This window comes from Lactuca serriola, chromosome 9 (assembly GCF_051521515.1).
Source record: "Lactuca serriola cultivar US96UC23 chromosome 9, Lser_US96UC23_V15, whole genome shotgun sequence".
Classification (NCBI taxonomy): Eukaryota; Viridiplantae; Streptophyta; class Magnoliopsida; order Asterales; family Asteraceae; genus Lactuca; species Lactuca serriola.
The window spans coordinates 52,851,430-52,863,696 of record NC_136416.1 but is presented as its reverse complement, the minus strand read 5'-3'; the positions used below and the strand labels follow the sequence as shown (position 1 = coordinate 52,863,696).

The 12,267-nt window shown below is 35.6% G+C and overlaps 1 protein-coding gene across 1 annotated transcript; it reads left to right on the top strand.

Moving 5' to 3' along the window:
• The first annotated feature begins 10,246 nt into the window (after positions 1–10,246).
• On the top strand, positions 10,247–11,398 carry LOC145076467 (uncharacterized). Its single transcript, XM_079022335.1, has 2 exons — positions 10,247–10,497; positions 10,644–11,398. The coding sequence occupies exons 1-2, from the start codon at positions 10,342–10,344 to the stop codon at positions 11,268–11,270; spliced, it is 783 nt and encodes a 260-aa protein (XP_078878461.1). The 5' UTR covers positions 10,247–10,341; the 3' UTR covers positions 11,271–11,398.
• The last annotated feature ends 869 nt before the right edge of the window (positions 11,399–12,267 follow it).

The window sequence follows — 12,267 nt, the reverse complement described above, 5'->3', positions numbered from 1 at the left end:
AGTACACTATTTTCTAACATAGAAACTTGCATTTCAGGAAACATTTATTTCATGGTTTTATGTGGGTTAAAACTATATCATGCTATTTTAGAGTACAATAACATTTACACGTTTTGGTCTTTGGATATTAAGACTAGAGTAAATTACACGAATGGACCCTATGGTTTGTGTAATTTATGCGTTTGGTCCCTAACTTATTTTTTTAACTTAGAAGGTCCATAATATTTGTTTTTGATACCCGTTTGGTCCTTACTATTTGTTTTTGTTACGCATTTGGTCTCTATCTTACCTAAAAAGACTATTATTTAAATAGGGAAAAATTGTGGGGTAGGTAAGGTAAGGTGATGGGGGTGGGGTTGGGGGTGTGTTTATTTAAATAAATTAAAAAATAAAGGGCAAAATAGTCTTTTTAGGTAAGACAGGGACCAAACGCGTAACAAAAACAAACAGTAGGGACCTTCTGAGTTAAAAAAATAAGTTAGCGACCAAACACGCAAATTACCCTAAACCATAGGGACCATTCGTGTAATTTACTCTTAAGACTATAATACATTTACAATAGGAAATATAGGATTTTCTGGAGGAACACACTAAAATTTTCAAAGAACAAAGAACATACATGTTCTTATAAAATACTTATGAACTCACCAACTTAAATGTTGATACACTTTCAAAATCACTTGTATTCTCAGGAAACCAGTAGACAGGTACACTTGCAGGTTTTTGAGAAGACGGAGCATAGCATCACGTCTTATAGTTTTTGCTATATATTTTTGGTGTTATACAAACAATGATATAAACACAATGTAAACTTTATATTATCAATCAAATGGTTGTGTTTTCTTTGATTACTATTATAAAATTGTTCTCATATTGTACATAACGTCATCCACCCCTGAACGTATCCGCCGTTCCGGTTTGGGGGTGTGACAGATTGGTATCTCAACATTGTTTATAGTGAACTAAGTATATCAACCTATATAAGATATAAAATTATAAATAAAATGGGACTAAAACACTCAAGACTTTAAAACGCATTGTGACAAGGAAGGTATCCACACCCCTTATAAGGAAATGTTTCGTTCTCCTTCCAAGTCGATGTAGGATCAGGTATAACCCACCTTCACCCCCCATTATAGGGTTCAACGTCCCCGTCGAACGTCTTGAACCGTGTCCTAGATTTGATACCATCTGTAACATCCCCGTCGGCACATATCACAATATTGTCCGCTTTGGCCTCTCGACACGAAAACTTCCCAGGGGTCACCCATCCTAGATTACTCTCGCCTGAGCACGCTTAACTGTAGAGTTCTTATGGGATCTGCTACCCTCACGGCTTTAAAACGCGTTGTGAAAAGGAAGGTATCCACTCCCCTTATAAGGAAATGTTTCATTCTCCTTCCAAGTCGATGTAGGATCAGGTAGAACCTACCTTAATTGTAACGCCCGCAGATCCGGACTAGTCAGTTAAAACACAATAAGTGGCGAAAATGACTTTTTGATAGAAGATTATTTAGAATAAATAATCTTAACTAAGTTGTAGTATACGTCTCAAGGGTTCTGTACATATAAAGAACAACGAAACCCGTGTTATAACAAAGAAGTTATGACATGTCGAAGTTTCACGAAAAACCGACACGACACTGTGTGACATAAAAAGTGAGTTTACGAAAAAGTGATTTTTAGCCTTTGCAATATAAACGAAAGTCGTAGCATACGTTAAACCGGGAGCATGAATAAAAAACGCCCAAATCTGACTTCGTATGAGGAAGTTCTGGTTTTTCCAAGTTTCTGCTTAGCAGTATACAGCCCAGAGTTCGAATAGTAGATCGACCGATTTTTAGCCGACACAACCTAAATGAGAATCGAAGATTTCGTTAATAGGAGCTCAATGATAAAAAGACAGACATAAACAGACATCGGACGACAAAGTTATGAATTTTTAACGGACTTTTCCTATCCCGGCCTGTTAAAAATACAACTTTAAAAATAAAGTCAAAATTAACCGACAGAGTCTAAACGAAAGTTTTAGAGCACGTCTCTACCTACATGTGGATATAAAGAACATCGAAAATGGAGCTCGTATGTGAAAGTTATGGAATTTAGAAGACGGAAAGGCAAATTGCAAGGCCACGTCACACGTAGCCTTCAAACGCCTTGCGTACCGAGTACGCCCCGAATACACCGAATGTACACTCAACGGTCATCTTATGCACGGTTCGAAGTGATCCACATCTTTCCATCTGGAGGTTGACACGCCATCGTACAAATACACTTCGTAGCCCTGAACGCCCCGCGTACCTCCGCATGTATACCCAGCGTAATGAGAGGTTTCGGCCTATAAATAGAGGTGCGCGACCAGTCTTATTTCTCACACATTTCACACTTCTTTCTCTCTCTCTCTCTCTCTAAACCTCCCCAAACACCTCCGGAGCTTAGGAAACCTCCCTAGCACTAGAAGAAAGCCTAGGAGCACCCGAAGGCTCAGAGAAAAAAGAGTTTTTCGGTTTAGAAACTTTGCCCCCGCAGAGCCCGGTTTTTAAGCAAACCACCCAATTTCATCAAAGGAAACCATATTTTTAAGGAGCGAAACGATGTCCAAGTTTGAATCACCACTTTATCAGGTAAGTGCATAGTCCCTTTCATGAACATGATTTTAATACAAGTATTAATTAAAGTATTAAATATTTGTTAAGGAGTTAAATATTTGTTAAAGAGTTTATGTGTGAGTGCATAGTTACTTACACATAGATATGAAGTATTTTATTACGTGCTATGTGTGCATATTATCTGTTTACTTGATATATGTGTTGGATAAAAGATCTAAACTTCTCTCTTCAGATCTTAACTTTTTTCTTTTCAGACCTAAACTTTTTCTTTTCAGATCTAAACATTCTTTTTCAAATCTAAAATTTCTTTTTCAGATCAAAACCGTATATGTATTTTATACTTGAGATCGATGCTGGATGAAAGATTTAAACTTTGTTTTTCAGATGTAGACATTTTTCTTCAGATCTGAACCGTATATGTATTTTCTTTTTCAAATCTAAACTTTTTCTTCAGATCTGAACTGTATATGTATTTTATATCTACAAATATGTTGAGTATAACATGGGTAGTTCAAATAGTTGGTTTTGATACTGCCTGAAATACATGTTAAGATCATATCTGATAAATATATGATGATTTAGGATACAGAGTAGACCCAAATAATTTAAGAAGGATATTGGGTAGTATCTCCTTGTGAGTACAAGTGAGATATACATGGAAAAAATAACTTTAAAACTTGTCATTTATCAAAGAGTATGCATTAGACTTAGTCAGTTGTCCTGAGTCTGAGAGTATGGTTAAGACATAGTTACTTGTTTTTAGTTACAAGAGTATGGATCAGACATACCCAATCCAGGAGTATGGATTAGGTAAAGAAGTAAATTTTAGATCTGGGAGTATGGATCAGACATACCTAATCCGGGAGTATGGATTAGGTAAGGAGGTAAATTTTATATTTGGGAGTATGGATCAGACATACCCGATCCAGGAGCATGAATTAGGTAAAGAGTTAAATTTTAGATCCAGGAGTATGGATTGGGTAAAGAGGTACATTTTAGATCTAGGAGTATGGATTAGGTAAAGAGGTATATTTTAAATTTGGGAGTATGGATTAAGTAAAGAGGTAAATTTTAGATTTGGGAGTATGGATTAGGTAAAGAGGTAAATTTTAGATTTGGGAGTATGGATTAGGTAAAGAGGTTAATTTTAGAGTATGGATCATCTTGTTGTGAGGATCGATGGGGTGGGGTAAAGTTGCTTATATATGGTGAAATTATATACTTTGTGAGTTCTAATATATATATATATATATATATATATATATATATATATATATATATATATGTAACATTGTGGGATTGAAATCCCTATGTACCCACTAGGTTTCCCAACCTGACCCACTCAGTTTATTTGTATCACAGGTGTCGATATAAAGTTACACTACACCGAGAGATTAAAGAAATGTAGATCACTAGTGTAAATGTAACATCCTGTTTTGGGTCGTCTGTGATTTAGGGTTCGTGGGCTGCAACCCGGGCATGAGGAAGCCTTGAGGCTACGACAAGTTACTAGAAGTATAGGGCTTCTCGCCACCTTTCCGTGGATATAAGGGTCGTTAGAAACAGACTTATAACAAAGAAGCTATGATAGTTTGAAGTTTTTGAAATTTTAGTCCTTATTGAGAAATGGGTGGCAAATGAGTACGCAAGGCGTAAGTATGTGTACGCTCAATGTACTTATGTGTGTAGCATGAACGCGAAGACCACCTAGTACGCTGGGCGTACCAAAGGGTACGCTGGATGTACTAGCCAGAGAATGTAAACCCTAATATTTTGAGGTGACCCTATTCAAAGAACATGATGGCCTCATTTTCAGCTACCATTTCCAGCCTCCAACTCCTCTCAAAACCCTATCACATTTCCACGGCTTGTGTGAGTGTTGTGGCTCATTTGAGTGTTTTTCGTGAAACTCTTGGTGAAGAAGGAGTCTTGAAAAAGGATAGCTTGTGCTTCTAGCTTGTGGATCTGAGTTCTACCCGTGTTGGTGCATCTTCCAGAGGTATAAAGTTCGAGACTTGCTCATTGTTGTGCTAGTTCTTGTTTTGGGTCCATTTTTAGGGTTTTATGTCCCAAGATTGGAACTTTGTGAGTTTCGTGAACTCCAAAGCAAATATCATGTCCTTTTAAGTGTATTGGGTTGCCTTGATTCATAAAAATGAGAACTTGATCGTCTAGATTTCTTCATGTATGTGTTAAGAGGATTTAAGAGTCTTAATGGTTATTTTGGAAGTTGGGTCCCATTAACAAAGCTTACCTGAAGTTTGGATGCTTTGGCTAAAGTGGTTAAGTCGAAATTGGAGTTTCTGGACTTGAGCATTACGCCCCGCATAAGTCCTAGTACACCCCGCGTAAGTCCTATTATGCCCCACGTATTGGTCTTGTTTCCCCGATCAGGATCTATGTGTACGCTGAGCGTACCAAGGGAGGTACGCCCCGCGTAATCTTATTGTGGGCTTTTTGGGCTAAATCTCGTATTGGGCCTTCAGTGTTGGGCCTGGATTTTGGGCTTGTTGTATTGGAGATTTTGGATCAGAGGAATATATATGTCTTGGGCCCTTATGTTGGGCTTGCCTTTTGGACTTAAGTTTAAGGGTTGGGCCTTGGAAGGATCCATTTAGTATTGGGCCTTGGTGGGTCCAATGGGCTTGGCTTATTTATGGGCTGGTTAGTGGACTATCTTTAGACTTAATGAGTGAGGGTTTGGTCTTAGATCCTAATTGGGTTAATTGTGGGTTTGGCTCGGTGTTAGAGGCCGATGTGCAGCAACAACATTTATAAGAGTTGTTCATCATCCGAGGTGAGTCTTCTCACTATACATACCTGAGTGGTAATATAGTGTAACCGAAGGGTCCTATGTACTTATACTGAGTTATGTGATATTATGCATTTTGTCTTTATGATATATGCTATATTATTATGTGCCTTACTGAGTTAGGACCGGAGGGTCCAAACCAAGTTATGAGACAGGAGGGTCTTCACTGAGATACAAGACTTGAGGGTCCAACCCGAGCTGTGAGACCGGAGGGTCTTCAAAGAGACACATGACCGAAGGGTCCACACCGAGCCGTGAGACTGGAGGGTCCTCACCGAGACGCATGACCGGAGGGTCCATGCCGAGCTATAGCCATGAGAGGCTTATATTTGTGAATGTGTTATTTTGGGGAACTCACTAAACTTCGTGCTTACCGTGTTGTGTGATATGTGTTTCACGTACTTTTTAGCATCGTGGGAAGGCGCCGACTTGATTGTACACACCAGTTAGAGATCATGATTTTGAGGATTCTAGGATTTTATCAAACATTGTTGACTTGTGTTTTGACAACTTATACATTTTGTGATTTTTGAGAAATGTGATATTGAGTTTATGTGATTTTAAAAATGAAAATTTTATTTGAAAATTTGTAGTGTTACAATAAATAAATGAAAATCTGCAGTCTTCACTGAGATACAAGACTGGAGGTCCAACCCGAATTGTGAGACCGGAGGGTCTTCACAAAGACACATGACCGGAGGGTCCACACCGAGCCGTGAGACCGGAGGGTCCTCAACGAGACGCATAACCGGAGGGTCCATGCCGAGCTATAGCCATGAGAGGCTTATTATTTGTGTATGTGTTATTTTGGGGAACTCACTAAACTTCGTGCTTACCGTGTTGTGTGATATGTGTTTCAGGTACTTTTTAGCATCGTGGGAAGGCGTCGACTTGATTATACACACCAGTTAGAGATCATAATTTTGAGGATTCTGGGATTTTATCAAACATTGTTGACTTGTGTTTTGACAAATTATACATTTTGTGATTTTTGAGAAATGTGATATTGAGTTTATGTGATTTTAAAAATGAAAATTTTATTTGAAAATTTGCAGTGTTACAATAAATAAATTTAAGTTCTGTTTATGCTTATGTTTCTGTATTGACGATGACATCACAAAGTTTTAAAATGAATAAAATACATTTCTTCGGAAATGATTTGATAACATATTTATCATGTTTTTCTGTGAACAAATCCCGCAACACTTTTCTTTAAAAAGTTACTCTGATTTGAAAATAAAGCATAAACAAATCGGTCTTTTCTGGCCGTGAAAATGAGGATGTCACAGTTGGGATCAGAGCATTAGTTTAAGCGAACTAGGAATTTGTAGGATTTCCAGACTTAAACTTAGAATGCTAAGCGATGATCTTGAGATGAATGTCTACCATATTTTAGACACAAGCACTAGTTTATTTTAGGAAAGATGCCTAAACTACTTTTATGTGCTAAATGATTTATGTTTGCCTTGTATGCTATTATTTGTTCGGGTCAATGGTCTGTTGCCGACCGGATCTGGAAACCTTACGTGTTTAGGATTCTAAGCGTTCAATTATGATATAAGAACTAGCATGTAACATTTCGGAGTGATAAGGAGGATTTAAGCGTCTATTGTAAATAAATATCTAAATTCATCTACCTTGGTGTATTGATCAACATGGTGAGAACCCAAAGTGGACTCGGAAATGCAAAGGGGAACAGGAATTAGCAGCCTCATCCCCAAGGGATTGAGCAGGTGCCGATAGTAGAAGCTGCACCCAAGCCAGTCACGATAATTGGAGTACAAGCCATGATTTGGACTATGATGGCCAAACAGATGGAAAAGATGATCTCTAACTGGCTTATCAGACATCCCTATTGATACTGAAGGCATCCTTATTTGGCACATCTTCTAATGCAACAATAAACACATCATGACAATATTAGAGCGCTAAAAGAAATATTTTTAGGAGCGATAGGTGCGTTAGATGGAATTCTTGTACATGTAATTGTGCCCATTGATCAACAAACTCGTTATAGGGGAAGAGGAAAAGGTGAATGTTATCAAAATGTGATTGAAATTTGTAATTTTAATATGATATTCACGTTTGTATGGGCGTTGGGAGGGCATTGCACATGATTCACTAACTCTAAAAGAAGTTGTATTTAACCTAACTTCCGACTTTCCATACCCTCCATCAGGTTTGTAATCTTTTTTTTTTTAACTTTGGTTATTAAATACATCATCTATTTTTCATATAACAATTGCAAAATTCATGTTTACAGAAAAATATTACATTTGTGATGTTGCATATACCAACACTCGTGGATTTAGGCCTCCCTACCGCAATATGAGGTATTGGTTAGCCGATTTTTCGATGACAACATGCATTAACTAAGGAGGAAAAGTCTAACCATGCTCACGCACAACTCAAAAATGTTATTGAGCGCTTATGGAGTTTTGAAGGCGAGATTCTCAGTCCTAAAGCAAGTGGCTCCTTATCATTTTCCGTTACAAAGAAACATAGTGTTTGCTTGTTTTGCGGTCCATAATTTAATAAGGAAATGTAATATTCGTGATCAATTATTTAGGGACTTTGTAAAAGACACTATGTTTACTGCTGAAGTAGAAGGTAGAGGGAAGTGATGACCAAAACATACATGACATTTAATGGGGTAACCAAGACAATTAATATATGTCTAATTTGCATAACCAGATTCTAATCAATTACTTTAAAATTGTATGCTTATGATTATGTTTAATTTGGATGTTGTGTGATGTTTAATTTGGATGTTGTATGAATTTTAATTTGGATTTTGTTTTATGTTTAATTTGGATATTATATGACATTTTGTATTTTATTTATAATTATTTAAAAATTCAGTATCATTCAACACAATCGTCCAGATGTCCAACCATACAGTAATATATAGTTCAGAGGGTTAAAATTATCATTTTTCTAAGAGACAGACATTGAAATGTCTGACCAAATATCAATTTATCATTTAGATATAAATTCATATAGAGTCTGTACATCATCCAGGTCTCTGCATCATCCAAATGCTACTAATTAGCTGATTAAAGCTATGTTTGGCGTACTAGCTGAAAAGCTAATTGTTAAAAAATATTTGATAGCTGAAAAGTCAACTGATAAAAAATAACGTTTGGTAAAACTAGCTGAAAAGATAGCTGACAGATATAAAATGACATAAAATAGTATTTAAGAATGTGTTTTATAATTAATTAAGGGTATATTTGGAAAAAAATTTAAAAAATTCTAAAAAACTACTCTAAGTAGCTTTTCTGAAAACTAGCATATAAGCTACTTTTTGGTTTGCCATAACAATTTTAAAAAAAAAATATAAATAAACTCAAAAAATAAACTAGCTTGTCAGCTACCTGTAACGCGCCAAACACAACCTAAACTAATTTTTTAGGAGCTTTTAAATTCTTTTTTTCCAAATATACCGTTAACTAATTAAAAAAAACAAATTATTTTAAATGTATTTTTATATCATTTTATATCTTATTGCTTGTTTAAGCATATCACAGTTATAAGATGTATGTGATTATTAAATGTTATTGGATTTCAAATATAAAAAATTTATAAGAGAGACAAAGTCATAGGAAACATGAAAATATATTTAAAGTTTCTTTTAAAAGGACGAGTGTACGTTGCGAATCCAGGATTTCGATTATGCTTCACATACGATGCACATATGATTTGAATTTAATATTTATTTTACTTTTAATGTTTAGTTGTAATTTTTAGCATCAAATAACCATCTTATGTACACTTGTCACAATGAGATTAAGGAAGTTGCTAAGATTACTTATATGGCCCTGAACTTCTTCGTAACATACGATTATGAGACCCGGCTTTTAGTTATACAGTTTTGGTCCATCAGTTACAACGTTGTGTTTACAATGGTGCTTCATTAGTTTGTTTCAAATGCAAATGACATGTGTTCAAAGATGATTAGTTTGTACTTATTAAAATTTTTTAAACCATAATAAGTTGTCTTTTTCAAATCAATTATGTTTTCAGATCTTGTTGTGATAAAAGATAATTAACACGTTAAAAATGTTATAAAAATTAAAAATATTTTTAAAAGTTTGTCATCATAATAATTAGTACAAATTGTTGTTATAAAATATTATTGTGTATGAAAAGAAAATGATTTTAATATTCGAAGTAATGTAATATAATTATCATATATTTATAAATTGACAAAATAATAGTTATCAAGATAATTATAATACATTTTTATTTAAAATGTCTTATTTCATACCTACTACAATAGAAATATTAATTTTACCATGATTATTGGCAAACGTTTGTGGTTTTCATTAAATGACACAATAGATGATATTTAATATGTAATCTCTTGAAACATGTTGATGTGTTTTATAAACTCTAAACTTGAAATTTGAATAAAGGCTATATCACTATTCTCTATATTGGCCGAGGTTTTATATCTTTAAACATTACAAACAAAGCTATAAATATTTTATTCGAAATAAATAAACTTATATTATAGCATCGACCAATAAATGTCGATTTTGAAAATGATTTTTTAAATGAAATCAATTAAGAATACATTTTTACATGCAATTTGACCATTTAGTATTTATCTTTGTGCTATCTTGCCTTTTGTTAGAGAGCAAAAACCAAATTGATAAAAAGTTATTTGGGAATTAAAATCATAAAACTAGAAGTTAAGGGAGTGACAAGAAAATACTGAAATAGTTGAAGTATCATTACTGTTAATATAGAAAATTTACTCAAAGTTCAACTCCTATATAAACGTCCATCACTACCCCTTTCAAACATGTACACTTATCATTCAAACATTCTCAAAACTTGCTACTCCAAATACAATAGAAACCCATCATTTTCACATAGTTACTGTGTCTGTTTTTTCTTGCTTTTGCTGTGATCATGGCTGACAAAGTGGTTCACCATCATGCCTCTGAGACTGAAGACCATGGGGTGGTCGACTGTTTCGGAAAGAAAGATGAAAACAAGAAGTGTAATAAAGACGAGAAGAACGAAAGCCTGATGCACAAACTCCACATATCCGATAGCAGCTCTAGTGTAAGCTTTCGTTTTAACCAACTGATCGTCTGATCATTCTCATATTTATAACTTCGATAATCACTTTTAAACACACAATCCTCAATTACAATACATTTTTTGTGCGTCTCTAAGTTATATTTTTATTCTGTTATCGTATTTTATAGTCGAGTGATGAGGAGTGTAAAGATGGGGAGAAAAAGAAGATGAAGAAGAAGAAGAAGAAAGATGAAACCTTGAAGGAAAAGGTGGAGAAGAAAATCGAAGAAGATAAAGTGAAGATCAATGTGAAGATCGAGGAAGGAAAAGAGAAAGTCGAAGAGCTCAAAGAGAAAACTATTGAGAAGATGGAAGAGGGCAAAGAGAAAGTCCTAGAGATCAAAGAAAAATTAGGGGAGAAAATCGAGGAGTACAAAGAGAAGAAAGAAGAAGAACGCAAGGAAGACTCATGTGTTCCTGTTGAGAAATACGAGGATCATCAAGCACCACCACCACCACCACCTTGTGAAGTTGTTGTCCACCCACCGGAGCCGAGCTGTGAACCAGAAGAGAAAAAGGGGTTCCTTGAGATGATCAAGGACAAACTCCCCGGCGGTCAAAAAAAGTTGGAAGAAGAGCACACTGCTCCTCCACCACCGCCAGTGGTGGTGGCGGTGGCGGCACATCCCGACCACTATGCTGATGTTGAAAAAGAGCACAAGGAGAAAAAGGGTATTCTTGAAATGATCAAAGAAAAGCTTCCTGGTTATCATTCAAAGAGTGAAGAGGAGAAGAAGGAAAAGGAGTGTGATTAAGCATAAGGAAAATTGTTTTGTTGTTGTTGTTACTTTGATTTGATTTGCTTTATTAGCTGTGTCAATGTCTATTGCTTTCAAGTTATTGCTGTTTTTATATATGTAGGTTTTCATATTCTTCCCTTTAATCAAGTACTAAACTAGTAATCATTTGTTCGTTAGTTGATTACAATTCAGCTATAACAAATTATATATGGAAAAAAATTATTATGTTATCGATTTCCTATATTTCATCGTCATCAATTAATGGTCATAAGTTTTTCCTGATCAAATAAATAACAAACTTTGACTAAGCTTTCTTAAAATAATCGACAAAACAAACGTTTTGATGAACAAAATTAGAAGTTTAGAACTCCAGACTCAAAACAAATGCTACTCCTTCCTTACGGAGAAAGGAATGACGCATCAACATCACCTTCATCTGTGTCCACTCTTTAATTGGTGGTGTATCCGTTTGCCTACATAGATCTTGGATTAGTTCCCACCATGAGAAAGCCTCTTCTTCCAATCTGTAGGCTACCAGGTCTACTTGTTCATCCTCCGGGATTTCAAATAACTCAAATTAAAACCTTTCGACATCCCATACCCACTCACTAAATTCATCATAATTAGGATTCTTCTTAAAAAGAGGTATTAATAGATCTGCCTCTGAAAGATGTTGATTTTGTCTCGTTACGAGGCAAAAACCCCATTCGCACTCCTCATTTGAAGAAGTCTCACCCGCGTCAGTCAGTTGATCAAGTTGCGGTGGTTGTTGTTTGTAGTGTTGTGAGGGTGGTTCAGCCATCACTTCAAACTCAGAGTCACTCCATTCATTTAGGTGATCTAGATCTAGTTGCGGTTGTATGTGGTAATGTGGTGGTGGTTTCTGGTGGTAACCTCGTCGATGATGTTGACTGCAACTGAATCTTTCAGCTTCTTCATCTTGATTTTGTCGAAACTTTTGCAACTCCGCCTCCATACGCTGTACACGAGTGCTCAGAACATCGAGAATGTT

Bases quoted from the DNA above. Each gene is read 5' to 3' on its own strand.
- LOC145076467 (XM_079022335.1), top strand. From the start codon at position 10,342: ATGGCTGACAAAGTGGTTCACCATCATGCCTCTGAGACTGAAGACCAT. The intron at 10,498-10,643 runs GTAAGCTTTCGT...CGTATTTTATAG, and splicing joins TATCCGATAGCAGCTCTAGT to TCGAGTGATGAGGAGTGTAA.